General features: G+C 39.6%; 1 protein-coding gene across 1 annotated transcript; it reads right to left on the bottom strand.

Annotated features, from left to right (window-relative positions):
• Positions 1 to 1,020: 1,020 nt before the first annotated feature.
• Positions 1,021 to 11,355, bottom strand: LOC132955609 (complement C1q tumor necrosis factor-related protein 1-like). Its single transcript, XM_061028520.1, has 4 exons — positions 11,151 to 11,355; positions 4,220 to 4,359; positions 3,924 to 4,039; positions 1,021 to 3,407 (listed from the first exon to the last, which is right to left on the bottom strand). Exons 2-4 carry the CDS (start codon positions 4,357 to 4,359, stop codon positions 2,857 to 2,859), a joined length of 807 nt encoding a protein of 268 aa, XP_060884503.1. The 5' UTR covers positions 11,151 to 11,355; the 3' UTR covers positions 1,021 to 2,856.
• Between the last annotated feature and the right edge of the window lie 4,979 nt (positions 11,356 to 16,334).

Genomic DNA, 16,334 nt, shown 5'->3' with positions numbered 1-16,334 from the left:
ACAATGGTCTGGTCCACTTCCTGAGCGCTGCAGAGGTGCCCTTGAGCAAGACACTGAACCCCCAGCAGCTCTCTGGCGCGTTCTGTGGGCAGCCCACTCACTCGGACATCTCTCCATTAGTGCATGACAATAGGATCCTGTTTGTAAAATGTAATTTCCCCTGGCAGGATTAATAAAGCACATCTTCTTCTTCTTCTACTATCATGCTACGATCTCCAGCAGTGCCTGTCCTCTGTGAACAACAACGATTTCCTTCACAGCCCTGACTGGAAAAGATGATTTATGGGAAGAAAAGCAGTATATCAACCAAAATCTGTTGCTCATTTTCAGAAAAGAAAACACTCCCTCCCTCTGTGGAATATGGTGAAATGTTAAAATTATTACCACTTGTTGTTGTACAACAAAGTATAATGAAGTATGACTGTTTCATATAAAGAAGACAGAAGATTGTGAGGAATAATTCTGAGAGGTCTTCTCTCTCCAGATGGGACCATACCTACAAAGATTTAACATGAATGTTCTTCTTTTGGGGAACTTTCTTCTTCCTTGTGGTCAGATTAAAGCTCAGAAGAACAAGTAAGAGAGCAGAATAAAGTGTACAATTGGTCAACATCATGAACTCTTAAGCCTTGATTATTCAATGGGCATCAGCTTCAAATGATGACAGGCTTATTACCCCTTAAGCAACATTTCTAAATGCTTTGATGTGCCCTCTTGTGTGCAGTAAATCTTCTCATTGATGTGCTATTGAAGTCAACAGAAGTCTTAGATCGTTTTCACGCCCGTAGTTTGTCTGCTCTGGTACCAATCATGGACCATTTTGTTACAATAGTTGGTCAGTGTTCACAGGGAAATTTACAAGCAGAATTCATTGTGTGATGTGTGAAGGAAAATACTTTCTTATTGGTCTGAGTTTGCAGTAAATATCCCTAAATTAAAACAAAGACTAGTTAACTCCTGCCTGACTGTGGCTGCTCCAAAGACACTTTCTAATTTCAAAATAAACACAACTACACAAACTGATGTTGGCAATGGTCATCGCTTTTTATATTGTTTGCATGTATCTCTGTGGGCAAACGATACAGTGTGAAAAATCTGTGGCTTGAAAATAACATGTTGACACGTTTTCAGATCATGATCATTCTGTGTATATTTACATGCAATGTGAAGCTACGAGCTAACTAAAGATCGCTACAATTAGCCTGCTAACAAAACAATGCAGCAGCCTAGCACTTAATTATGGTGTGATCCAGTTTGATAACTCCTTTGTGCAAACGCGAGTGGAGAGGGGTTTGAGGTGTGCCGCTGGAGGAGAGCGGAGGATTCAGTGTGTCCAAAGAGGAGTCTGTTTTTCTTTCTGCTGGTGCGCACATCTAAGTAGCACATTCTTCCTTTAAGAGTCTTGAATTACCACCTTGTAGCTATCCGCCCCTTGTTGTTTACATTTACAGTGACAAGGTTAGGAGGGTAATATAGATGTCAAAAATAGTTGTGATAACACATTAAGGCAAACAAAACATAATTACATAAGTAGGACAGAAAAAGTAATGATCTTCAGGAAAAAACAAAAAACCAGACAGCATCTGTCACGCTGTGTTGTTCTGCATAGCATCTGATTGTCAGTAAACCTCCAAACAACAGAAGAACATAAACACATATAAAGGGAGAAAATCCAAAATGGATCAGTCTTGACTGGACCTAAAAATGCCAGAAATTCTGTTAAATAACCTGTATATGGCCATTACAGAAGAGATTTGTTTAAAACAAAAAAGATTATTGCATTAAAGGGATAGTTCAGGTTTTATCTGAAGTAGGGTTGTATGAGGTATTTGTCATCAGTAGGTATTTTCGCTACAGCAGATGCCGACCAGCTCGCCACTTTATTTAGAACCCGTCTAGAGAACTGGCAGTGAAGCTCGCTAATACATCCCTGGTAATTCATACCACAATTATGCTAATTTTAAGAAAACACTAAAAAACAATGTCAGGCCAAGTGTACATAGTAAGAGAAAATTCTCAGCACCGTACTTTTCTGTCAGTAAGCCACTTAGTTTGGCAATATTGTGCTCCGCCTAAAGTGATCAGCTGCGGGCTCCGAAAGAGACAACAAATACAACCAAACTTAGAAATTTTTACAGCAACTACGACACGCACTTTTACTATGGATCCTAGAGGATACTTCATGGACCAGAGTAAAAACTGCAGATGGAGACTCAGCAGGTTTAAAACAGAGAGGGGGAAACTTCTGTGTAGACTGGAGGACAGGAGGGAAGTGTTAACTGTGAACTCATATCCATGAACCCAGAGAGCTACGAGTGGGACTTAGTAATAACAGTACTTCAGGACCTTTCTAGATCAAGGGGTACCAGCAGCTCCTTCATGGCACCTTCAGTCTGCAGCAATCGCCATCTTGTTCCCTACTGAACGCTGCTGTTTTATACGCCTCCTTCAAAAGTGTTGTTTAAAGTCATCTCAATCTGGTATGCAGTAATATCAACATTTACAATATACTTTTTAAACTATAATTCTTTTGTATTGTTGTACGTCGCAGTTCGCTGCCACTCTAGTAATGCTCATGGAATGTGCCAACAGAGCCAGTATTCTCTGCTCCGTTTCAAATACGCTGGGGCAGGGTGTGGGGTCTACTGTCTATGTGGAAATTGGCAGTTGCTATTGACAATAACCTCATACAACCACTCTTATAAAAAAATGACCTATGCCTTTAATTCCAATTTTATTTGTTTCTGTTCTAAAATGTCTACAAGACATATCGTTTCATAACACATTCTTTGAGACCATTTTTGTCCATATTTACATGCTTTTGAGGTGCCATCTCCAACTTGTCCCCTCTCATCACTACAATTCACTCTTGGACTTAATCAGGTGTCCATTAAAGGTAATGTAAGAATCAAACTCATCACTGAAGATGGCATTCTCCCTCTCGCCTTTAAAGAGTCTGACCCAGACCTGATCGCCACTCTCCAGCTCCAGCATCAGACTCTGACTCTGCATGATGGAGCGGTCACTGGGCTGGGCGTAGAGGATCACCACCTCCTGCTCATTGTGCATCACGTGCAGGTACGTCTCCTTCTGGTTCCACGTATGCACGTTCAGGCTGAAGTAGTAAATGCCAGGCACGTAGCAGTAGAACTTACCAGTGAACATGTTGAAGTGACCATAGAGGTTAACGAGCTCTCTGTCAAAAACCAGAGTCTGGTAGTAGTCGTTGGATTGTAGACCCTTCTTACGAGCAACAGAGAAGGCGGCAAAGTAAGACTTGCACGGTTCACCCGGGAGGCCCACGCTGCCTTTGCTGCCCTTCACGCCACCAGGACCTGGAGGACCCATCTGACCAGCTCTGCCTGATTTACCGTAGTGTCCTCGTTCTCCGATATCACCTTTCTCGCCTAGGAATAACAATCATAGTCATGTGCAAGATTTACAAAGACTACAAACACATACTTTTCCCCTGTGTGATTCAAGATTCAGCCAACCAAAACAACTAAAACTCTTTATGAATCAATGAAACTGTAACAGAAGTTCAATGGCCCAGTGCAGGTATGTTCGTGAACTTGTGACGACAATGTCGACAATCATAATGATCCCAATGTTTTTTGGGAATTTAGACACAAGAAATAACCCCCATAATGGGTGTCAAGGGCTTCTCTTTGTGTTGCCATGGTGTCAAACAGATACACATATTGTTTGATTTCTTATACAATCCTATCAAAGTTTGAGATGAAACGGTGTCTTGTTACTGTCCTGTGGTTGTATATTTTAAAATGTATGCCTGAGAGATGTGTGGATACTAAAAGTAATGCTCCAATGATCGGTTGATTTTCAGTGACAGTGTAACCTTTCTGGTCTTATTGTGTATTGAATAAAAACATAAAAACATGTTATCATATTTTGCTTGATCTCACCTTTGAGCAGAGTGATGTTGATCTGTGGTACAACTTTGTACTGTTGACTGGAGTACTGATGGGGGGGCTCCTCTCCCGGGTCACAGCAGCGTCGACACTCCCTCACCTCCCTGCGCCTTTACATACAGTACAACTAAACCCAGGCATTCAACAGGGTCAAATACAGGCTCCCTTATTTTTTGTTTTTTAGTTTATACTATAGACAAAGCTGACAATAAAAACATTCCTTCTGCATTCTGATTTCTATACTTAATACTTCAAATGAATGACATAGTTGGTAAGGATTAAAAGGGTACCTTGCATCTTGTTGGTGGTCCTTTGGGTGCACTCTGTCCCAGCTAGGATCCGGAGCTTTTCTCTCATCATAAGGGGGGCGTGAGAAGTCAAGAGGACATGAACAGAGGAGCAGCAGGACCCACACAGAGGCTTTAGTCATCTAAAATACACAATAACAGTCCTTAATATACATTACTTATTGCTGAGTCTTATTTTTATTACAGAAGAGATAACACACAGTGGCAGGCCACAGTCAGATAGGACAAGAAAAATTCCATGGGAATGTGCCCAAGATGCATCTTAGTAAGATGTCCAACCTATTCAGCTGGCCCCTTCAGTGCAAGTTAGCATCAGCAGAAAACAAGACACGATGTACCGGATCTTGCGCTACCACCACTCCACAAATGGAACTCGGTGCTCTCAGAGAAGGACCTTAGACGTTCAAAACATATATGATTCCACAGAATCATGTATTTGTCAAATGATGTAAAGGAATCAATGAGCGTAATGGTTGCAACATGCTAGCAAACAGCAAATGATGCAAATGATGCAGCAAGCTGATCCCTTCATTTCTGTGCTACGTGTTACTGGACATAATTACAGAAGAAAAGAAAGAGTGAAAATCATGGTATAAAGCAGTTTCATTACATGCACGAAACACAAACTGGTCAAGCAGTGGTCAAAGGATATAAACTTCAGCAACCTGCCCACTCGCTTGCCCATTTTTCTGAATAGTATTCACAAATCAGTTCACAACCACTTCCTGTAGACTTTTTACCGTGGGGGCTGGCTCGAAAATATCTGGATTAAGTGGGGTTGAAAAATTGATCCATTTGCATTAAAGATGCAGCTCACTTTGGAAACTTCTTCGGAAACCAGAATCAGAATCAGCTTTATTTGCCAGGTATGCTTACACACACACATAAGGAATTTTACTAATAAGTTAGTTAATCAGTAATGCTACGCCTGTTCTATCATCTAAAACTATCCAATGGTAATATAACATTTGGTCACTTCCTAGCTAATGGTTACAACTGGTCCAGGAAGTTGCTAAACATCCCCTGTTGTCTGAATAAAGCAAATGTCTTATAAATGTCTTGTATAGAGATAGAGTCTGTAGCTTTTTCCTAAAAAAAACTAATTTATAGACTTATACAAAAGTAATGCTGCTCAATTATCACTTATGGATCCACACATGTGTAGTGGTGACAGTGTCTGCAGAGACCCTGTCCTCTGTCTGTATTTAGATTTTTTTCTTTGGTTGACTCAGATGTTTCTAGGTTGGGTGTTTTTACCCGAGCCAATGACAGGTGAAACCTCTGGTTGGCATTTAACCACGGACGCGGAGTTGGTTGCTTTCTGTTGGGCAGGCGGGTGCCAACTGGAAGCTTGTGGTCAGTCTACAGTGAATGGTTATGATATTAGGACTAGTAATTAAATATAGCAATGGAGATAATGCATGGGATAGTTCCTGTTGAGCTCCATTGCCTGAGGAAACTCACTCTTTTTTTTTTAATCAACCCAAAAGCGATGGAATGATTATGTTTTGTCAGATTCCCTAAATATATGAGCATGCAAACTGAAACACAGCTGCATGACATTAAAGAATCATTAGATTATTAATTGGAGTAAAATGGCCAGTATGTGAATATAACTGATACAGAATATTCCAATGATTTTCTTTTGCTTAGTTAATAACATAAAAACGTGTATATATGTTCATATTCCATTCTGACCTATAAGTTTACACCAAACTGAAAGATTTGGGTAGTTTGTCGATTTTGCTTGTGTGCTCATAATGATGTTTCACTTCAAAGAATGACGTTTCATGTGGTTCAGCCAAGTACGAATGATGACAGGCAGTAGGTTCTGTGCGTTTTAAAAGGAGATTAGAATCAGGGGAGCGAACACATCAGATTAACTGCAGATTTAAATTCCCACTATGAACCCAAACGTCTTTGAACTTCACCTTTTCAATCACAACACATACACCATCTGCAATGTATAGGAGTCAAAGACAGCATGCCTGCCCAATGTTCAACCAACCATTGCTCATGACAGACTGCTTGTATCCATCTCAGCTGATCAACATTTTAAACGTGATCCGCCTTCTTACCCCCTTATGATCAACTGCCAAGGAGCTTCGTCTCACACAAACAAATGCCGAAACCCTCATGAGTAGCATCTGTGTGTCGAGCTCAATTTTAAAATTATATTGTAATAAAATTCATATACTAAGACACTTATGGTTTATTTTGTGACTTTCAGAGTAGTTGTCTCTCTTATGCACCAAAACTACCGCCAACCCTCCTCCCCAACAACACCCTAAGTGTTTCAACCTATTTCTAAAATGTATCTTCATTCAGGTATGCAGTCCAAAGTTGATTCGGGGCCAGTGTTGCCAGGTCCGCTTGTTATAAGCGACTTTGGGCTTGCTTTTCTCCCTGTATTAACCCCTACTGATTCACTCCCAACTCTCCACAATAAAGCAAATCACAATCGCGACAGTTAGTTTGTCCTTTTCCAGGATCCGTCCACAACTCCGTTTCCTTGGTTAGCCCGCCTGTCCGATCTGACACCTCCCCCCCACACACACACACACACACACACACACACACACACACACACACACACAACTACATCTGACAGAGCGACAGAGTGACAATGCCCGGGAATAAGGGGGGGGAAATTGAAAAAAATATAATGAAGAGTGGGAGAAAGAGACTGGATCCAACCTCAGGTGGGAGATGACTCGAAGGCATTCTGCCGATTTTGTAAGTGTTAAATACGTGATCACCATGCAGATTCAATACAGCATGCTGATTGAAGATGCTGGCACCGAAAAGCACGAAAAAAACTTCAACAAAATCCATGAGGCTTACGGACATCGATTTCACTGTTTGTAATCAAAAGTAGACAAGACAAACAAAAATCAATGTATGTATATATGTATGTAAAAGAGAGGCCACTTGATATACTGTTATCAAGTGGCCTCTCTTTTACATACTCTTTTACACTATGTGGTCACTTGTTGGGCTTCATTTTCTTTAGTTGAGGAGCCAGGTCGCTTGTTTTGGGCTTGTTTCCATAGAGCTGGTTGCTTGTTTCTCTCACGAGATCTGGCAACACTGTTCGGGGCTACGGCCAAGAGGAGAAGAAAATAGCTTCTAAAATGTTTGTTGAATGGAGGATGGTTCGACCATTTCTGTTCCGTATCAGTTATTCAGGTAAACTAAACGCTGATTGGCCTTTGCACCACAGAGTTCAGCAGATGTATGGCTCATGTTTAAATGTTTGATCTATATTTGATTGTTAACTACACATTTAATGCAGATATCTGCGTATGTGTATGTCATTGGCCTGTTAATGTTCTGCCTGTTTATCGTTGTCCTCACGGATCCTTGCGTCTATATACGCTAAAGCCTGCTGATACGTAATTGGTCAATACAGCTCGGACTACAAATGTACTACAAATGGAAAGCAGAACACTTCACAAGCCGAATATCCCAACACCTGTGTACAGATTTCACATTTCTTTGTGGAATCTGTAAATAGAGATGAACAGTCAGTGGAAGAAAGAAGGATAATCCTGATCTTTGTGTCCATATGAAACCATTTAAATTACAATTAAAACACTCTACTTCCATTCTTGTTATAACATGCTATAACAGTTAAGAAACAAACACACTAACATCAACCTCAACTGACACAAACAAGGACCAATAACAGTTCCCTTCTTGTAGCTTTAAGACTAACTGCACACCTAACTACAAGCCACTTTCTGACATGCTACTCCTGAAATAAATACAACCACAAACCACATCCTGATGTCTAAATAATCAATCCAGTTCATTTTATGTGAAAGTCACATCCTTTGATACAATCCTTTAACTGTGCCAAAACAATGTAAACTCTTTCACTTTTTTAGAACTTAAGGGTCATCAACTAAAATTGCCTCCAAAATGTGTAAAATGTTACTTAATCCTCGTCTGACTTAGGGTAGGATGGATACTTTTGTCTTGAAAAAATAGAACGAGAGAAGGGGAAGATATGATCTTCCAGGTTTCTGGATACCTGTGCAGGTTTGGAGTCATGCCTTATCTGTCACTGCAAGCCTTCACATGCTTGCGTGTATTTCAGCTTAGGTAATTTTTATTATATTTGTGTGTGCATGTGCTGGGAAGCTTGCATAAGACAATTTTGACAAACCTGTACCCTCCGGCACGGAAGGGAAGGGGGAGAAAACTTGGAAAGATACAGAGTAGCTGCAGAGGGTCCTCTTCTCTCAAAATACTGTATTTACAACTACAAAGATTGTAAATTAGCACCCTGTATTTTTATGATACAGTCAAAATAAATGATCTTTCAAAGTTTGTGAACTACAGCAACAACATTGAGCACACAGCAATAAATGTGTATGTCAGAATATGAGGTCCCCTCAGACTTACATCAGGATGAGATAACAAGAGGTCACACCAAAAACATTTGTTTTTGTAAAGCATGAGATTCCTTAGTGACCAACAACAGTCTGCAGTTTTCCAGCCCTTAACCCCTTTACAGACTTTTTCCCACGGATCAACTGGACAGTAGAGACATGAATGCTGATTGATAAACAGCTTCTGAAGACTTTAGGAGATTGTTCCTGTGCATGAAGTTACTTCAATCTGAGAAATCCTCAGCTGAACTTCTTATGAAGGGAAGATTGACAGTCAGGCTTCCAGCAGGAGAAAATCTGTTCGGAAACTAATGGATGCATTGGGGCGTAAATGATTTCTTTATCAAGACTGTAGCTTGATATGATTCATGCATTTTTCTTCAAAGAACAGAAGTCCATTCATATAATAATTTAGATACATTTGCCGTTTGCAGTGTTGGTATGACACAAAAAGCCCCACCTTGAGAGTTAAGACGGTCATTGCATCCTGTCTCACCAAAATGTGGTGTAAAAAGTACTGATATACATTGGTAAGACGACATCATGTTTTTAATACTGTATCAATTCTGCAAAAAACACTGTTGTATTCTAAAGAATAGTTTACATGAAATAAAGGCAAATGTGCAAAGTAGCTGAAGTGATGTCCATCAGCAGCGATGGGCTTGACACTTTTTACAAGTCCATGTCAAGTCTAGAAGTTTAGAATTACGTCATATAGTGGTCCACTTCCTTGTTAGAGCAGGGGTGCCCATGAGTGGGTGAACATGAATCGTGCCCAAATCCAGCTCTTCAAGCAGACTCGGGCACAGTACAAGGGTACTGTACGAGTACACACGGATCCAATTACAAGGACTTTGGGGTCAAGCGTACTCGGATCCGGGCCTGGGTCTTACAGTTTTGAGTGTTGCAAAGCCTACCTCAAACCATGAGGGTTAACTTGTTCTATGCTAATGTTGCTGCTGGGCTATGTCATTTTTTTCTGAATAAAGACGGGCTGGCTACAATAGATAGCGACTTATGTTACTCAGGGTAACTGGAAAATACTGCAAACATTATCAGGCATACAATAATGAAAGCCAAAGCCGATCTGGCAAGCAAACACTCATCTTTTCACAATTCAGCAAAACAATTCAGCGAACCCCAATCTAAAAGTCAACCTCCCACAAAGGTTGGGTTAGATAGGCCTGGCTGATGTAGCTAAGCTAAACAGTTATCAACTGTGGAGAGTGGCTGCTCACGCACCAGATGTGGAACCTTACATATAATAGGAGGGCATTCCCTTCAGCTGTTCAGTGTTAATGCAACAAAAATACGAAGAAAAAGAAGTTGGGTATGAGTCCCATAACACAGAGTCAAGTCTTAAGTCTTTGAGGGGCAAGCCACAATTGGTTGTGATGTAAGACCTACCCGAGTCCAAGTCTGAGAGTCCAAGTCCCCATTTCTGTCCATTAGATAGCCAGCTTTATACAGACATAATTAGCACAGACATGTAATTGAGTTTCCTTAAAATACATGCCCCGACCAGTTTTCAGGAATGGGGACATCAGCTAAAGCTCAGCTTTTCACTGAGCTGTAAACATTTAATTTGTTGTTGTAAAGTTCCTTACATTTTGAAACGGTGGTTAACCCCTTTGGAGCAAGCCTCAAGTGGTCTTAAGAGGTGCTGTAGTTTTTGGCACTTCATTTGTCAGCCCTAGAGGTTTCCACTAAGGTGGATTGTAGACATAAACATGTGTGAAACATTAAATGACAAGTCATTACTGAGCAAAGATTTACTGTAATCTCACATAGCATAAGCATTCATTACTAACAATGTTGACCTATACTACAGAGTTTACTTTAACAAGTGATGTTACTAGGGCTTTCAAACGATTAAAAATTGAATCACGATTCATTACATTTTTAATCGCATGTTTGAAATTCCATCATTTCGTATTTACAAAATTAGGCTTTTATTTTGAAATAAAGCAAGGACCTTCTGGTAGATCAAAGGATATGACATTACCTTAACCATACAAACAAATCTGACTGAGAGTTATAAAGTAAAATGAGACATTCAAAGATGCAGCAGTATCATTATTTGCCAGGATAATACATCAGCTCAAATTCAGGATTCAGTTTGAAGCCTTCTGTTCAAAAACCAGCACGATGCTTGGCTGAAGTTTGATGAAGTCGAACACAGATTAGCTGCCATTTATTTGTCTTTGTTGATGTTTAAAGCTATCGGTCCTCAGAGAGGAAGTACAGGGCATCTAAGGTCTGATGTCTGGGAACGGATTGTCCTACAGTTGCAAGTGCATTTATCTGTTAGGACATGTAGGATACTAAGTGGAATCTCTTTGCAAGTGCAGTCATTAGTGTGTGAGCGAGCACCAAATTTACAAAAAGCACCTGTTGCCAACATGCCTGGATGTTATGTGATTCATTTGTTAAGCATTCATATTACTACATCAACAAACAGTTACTATTTGACCTTTTGCTTAAAAGACATTTCATACAGAGTAGAAGAATCTCACTTTTGCAGTTGAAGTCCAGTAATTCTTCTTTGGAAATGAAAAAAGTCTTGATTTCCCCTCAGTTTCTGTCCCACTCCGCAGCAGGCCTTGCTTTATTTCTGAGGTCGTTGTCCCGTCTCTCCCTCCTCAGGTCATTCTTTTTCTCCTCTAACACAGAACACACACACAGCGTCTGCCAGAAAGTCTTGCTCCTCCAAACAAGTGTGGAAGGGTGGGGGGGGGGGGTGGGGGGGGGAGGAGATAAAGAGAAATACTGACGTCTGAGATAGAGGAAAGCAAAGCTTAATGGCTCTGTGGAGGAGGAGCTCGGAGCAAAAGTCCAACCCAGCAGGGAGAAAAACAAAAACACAGCAGAGAAGAAACACATGAGAGGTGGGTGTGGGAAAAAAAACACAGAAAAGAAGAGTGAGGAAGGAAGGAAGGAGGGTTTAGAGCAGATGCTTTGTCTCTTTCTCAGCCTCTGTCGACATGCAACAGCTGCCTTTGACCAAAAGAAAGCTTTGCCCTCAGTTTGTTTGGTTATCAAGTCAATGTCTCTCTCATGTCCTCCTAAACAACCTGAACAACCTAAATAATAGAACCTCTTATTATGGCCTCATGCCTACAACCGAATCAGTGCTGATAATCAATCTACCAATCACTCAATCAATCTTTATTTGTATAGCGCCAATTCATAACAATTATCTTGAGACGCTTTACAAAAAGCAGGTAAAAGACATAACTCATTGTTATATTACAAAGACCCAGCGTTAATCCATCATGAGCACTTTATCAACATTTTAGCAAAAGTTACAGTGACAAGAAAAAACATCCTCTTAAGAGGCCGAAATCTTGGAAATCTTTATGAAACTTTATTTGAATGTTAAAATAAATGAATTTGATCATGAAACCAGTGAAATTAGTCAGTTGTTGTGATTCTTAGGAACCGGATTGATGAATAAAGAAACAACTCTGTCAGCTGTAAATGCTAATTAAAAGGATTCAGAACTCCTGGCTTAGGAGTGATGTATTGTGAAAAGTCCCAGTTATGTTGCTCTCCTGTATCGTCACACATGGAATGCCTCTTTCATTCACAAAACGCATGCAAAGGGTTGACAGGTAAATTGACTTGTGCATGTGTAGCTCTTTTCTAGTCTTCTGACTACTCACCGCTGGTAACACCTACCCATTCCCACCCATAGCACACTGATGGCAGAGGCTGCTATGTAAAGTGTCCATCAGTCATAACTAATCTAATCAGACACATTCATACGCCGCCGACGAAGCAGTGGGAGCAACTTGGGGTTAAGTTCCAAGGAGACATCGTCCATGTGGCTGCAGGAGCTGAGGTCAGGGTTAAATCAGTCCAAGGCTGGGAGTCGCTCGATGTCTGCAGATACAGGCACACTTCATGTACATGTGTGGAGACAGCCTGGAGCTGTTACAAACAGCAGGGGGGTTGTAAGTATTCTTTTCTATGTGAGTTGTCCTTGCCTGCTCCATCAAGGGATGAAGCTTTCTTTCAAACGTTGAAACTCATAGCCCATATAGCTCGCTGTGGGCAGCCCCCCTTTACTCTGACATCTCCCCATTCATTTTTTGTGTGTGCGTATTTCAGCCTGTGTGTGTGTGTAGCATGTTCAACAACAGAGTGTAGAAATTGGATTTCCCCTCGCAGAATTAATGAAGTATATATTATCTTCTACTTGAAGGTTAAGCTCCATGAACATACTTTTTTTTTTTTTTTTTTTAAACAAATCCTTCATTCCTGTGGTGTTTTCTGCATACCATTGTAGTAAGTTATCATCACTCGCTGATAAACTGCACCCGTTTCTGATTAAGATATTTCCTCACAATAAGCCACACCCACACCACAGGGAGAAACAATGCATGGCTCTCCTCTGACTTTGTATTGTGTTAAGGAGCCTGTAAGAAGACAATATGAAATCAATGGACAAAATGTGACACATTTTCACTTCCTTGTGTAATAACCATTACGTTTTGTAATAATCTGCAGCATTTTATGGTGAATTACATAATACAATGGCTATTAACAAATGTCAGGGTTGATGTTTTTATGCATGAAAATGTAATAATATGGTGCATGGTGTAATAACTAATCAGTAGGCCGGCTTAGAGGACCATAGCCTTGGTACAGTACATAAACTAGCTGCTAGGCCAACAGCGCCCTCTAGAATGACTTTTCCCCAGCATTGTCTGTCTTTATAAGACAGGAAAACTAATTAGAGACAATAAATATGGGGAAGAAGGGATAGCATGCACAAATTGGCTTCTGATTAGGAGTCAAACCAGTGACTGTTGACCTTATGTTCTCTATAGGGCACCTATTCTACCTACTGAACTAAACGGTAAATGGACTTGAGCTTGTATAGAGCTGAACAAGCGTCCCAGTTTTCATGTTTCATCACTTGGCTGCACTTTTGACCGCAATTTCCCCCCTCCTTTTGTGTTGTTTTCAGGGTATGGTGCAACATTATCTGTCATGATGATCATAAGTCATGTTTTTTCAATGGGTTATGATATTTTGCAACACAGCAGTTTTTTCACGAGTTCACCAATTATGTTGGGAAAACAAGAATCACACAAAATGAACTGAAACATCTCACTGAATACTGTCTACACATACTTACTGATTACTGAGTTCAAAGTATCTTTCCGGAATTCAAAAAATGTGTGTTTTTAAGGACATGTGAGGGGAGGGATTTCATGGCTTTATAAAACATTGAACCCCCTTTCTACATCATTTGTATTGATGTTGTTGTTAAACATGTGATTTCATTTTTTAGAGTAAATAATTTATTTACTTTGATGTTTAATGCTTCATGTTTTGTTAAGTAAGAATATTCATTATGCTCCAAAGACAGAGATAAAATAAGAAAAAAACTGTTTTTAGCCAATTAGGTGTTATTACCCACTTTCGCCACAAGATGGAGTGCTTAGTGAGTTCTTCTGCCTGAAACGGTATTGACCCAATGAAGCTCAGTGCTGTAATATGAATCAGAATCAGAAATACTTTATTAATCTCAGAGAACAATTCGGTCGTTACAGTTGCTCTAAACCCAATATAACAGTAGAAATATAGCTATATAAAATATGAATAAAATAGAATAAGAATGTAAGTAAGATATCAAGCAATTAGTACAATAAATATTTACACGAATAAGAGTAAGTAAGAATACAGCTTAGTACCAAGGGCAATGTAGCGTAATATGGAGCTGTACTGAAGTGTGTTGTTAACAATGTGCTCTACTGTTTGTGTAAATGTGCAGTTTTTGAGACGTGCATTAAACAAATATAATATTAATAATAATAATATATTTTATTTGTAACGCACTTTATATTTTTGGAAAAAAAAAAGTGCTATAAGACACAATGTGGGTCCTTCTTTCAATGTGAAACAGACAAATATTTTTAACTCTAAATCTCGAGGGAACACATAATTAAAAAAATCATTAAACCAATAAAACTTTTCTTATGTTTAAAAAAATAAATCTCAGTATTTTCTCTTAACGTCAGTCAATTACTTCAGTCTTTTTCCTTTCAAAATAAAACAAGCCAGCTCTTAAAAAGGGCACCTATGCCTGAAGTGCATGCCCACAATATTCAGAAAGAAAATGCAGTATAGACATATATTCCTACACAGGCCATGTGGCTGTGATGTCACGCTCAGGGTGTGAAGCGTAGACTGTAAATAATAATGGACGCAACAAACGCATCTGCTCTTTATACAGTCTATGGTGTGAAACCCAAATGTTGTCATCGTGTCTTAAAGTTATGCTCCAGCTTTAAGTCCAGGATATACATTGTTCCACAGTGTTTATAGCTTTTCATTATGTACTGTTGTCAGGTGTTTTTCTTTATTATCCAGACTGTAAACATGTTCATTCCTGTTGTAAGAAACAATCTTTTTTGAATGAGTGTGTATGTCACTTCCGGTGCTTATGCACTTCCACATTAGTGTCATTTTTTTTGGCCTTTGCTTACACAAACCTAACACCTCAAAGTTTCCTGACTGTCTTGTTTTTCACTTTTGCTGCAAACCTTAAATCAAGACAAGTCACACCCTTATTCACAACAGAAGTATCATCAAAATCCAATTCAAAATTGGAATATTCTATTTAGGGTCCTGACACAGACAGCAGTGAGGAACCCCATTGTTTCTACTAAGACTTCATGAAATAATTGACGGTACAAAGGGTGCGCAGAGATCTTTTTTTTTCCACATGGTGGCGCTACAACACAAATGATTGAGCAGCACTGAGCTGGGAGACTGAAACATGGCCAACTCCTGGCCAGCTAATGTACTGGCTGGTAATGTTGGTTTTGCACATAACTTTTCTTATCTTTGTTTTTTTTCAACTCATTATTTCCACTGTATCATATTCCATTTGCTCAACTTCAAAAGTTTACACTGAGATATAGTAAATACACATTTTTTAAAACAAACTAATCACTTTCTTTCCATTTCCATTATCACTTTTTATCATCAATTAATCAATTAATCAATCAATCAATCAATCAATCTTCCTTTGAAAAGCGCCAATTCATAACAAATATCTCAAGACATTTTACAAAGAGCAGGTAAAACTAGGGTTACTCCCCACCAACGATCCAGAAGAATCTACAAGACATGAGAGCTCAGGAGCTCCCAGGAAAATATCTCTAACATTCTCTAACATTTCACTCAACTGCCCTACATTTATCTATGGTATGCATTCTGGTTCACTTTATCTTTCTCCAAATATTTGTGTTGTGTGTTTGACCTTCCCTCCTGTCTGTCTGACTCTGATCACTGCAGTCTGCTTTACCTCTGTTCTGAGTTGTCTGACTGATATGACCTGCTGCTCGGTATATGACTCCCAGTCTGTTTTTTCTCCCCTTTATTTTATTTAAGTTCATTTCATCCCAAACAATGATACCACTTTAGACAACAAAATAATAATATTATTCATAATATCTTTAAACAACAACAATCAGGGGGGTGTCCAGACTATCTGATTGGGGTGGCCCAACTGGGGCACAGATTTATGTAGGGGTGGCCTGTTTCTGTGAATCATCTCTGTAACATCAAAATAACTTTCTTATTTTACTGTTTTACTGTTGCCTTAAACTTATTTGATCATGAATTACATTTAAGTCTGCTGATGGCCCCTGGTGGCTTATGTTGGGACCTTCAGCCTCACA

Source organism: Labrus mixtus, chromosome 21 (genome assembly GCF_963584025.1).
Source record: "Labrus mixtus chromosome 21, fLabMix1.1, whole genome shotgun sequence".
NCBI lineage: Eukaryota > Metazoa > Chordata > Actinopteri > Labriformes > Labridae > Labrus > Labrus mixtus.
This window is presented reverse-complemented; position numbering and strand designations above follow the sequence as displayed.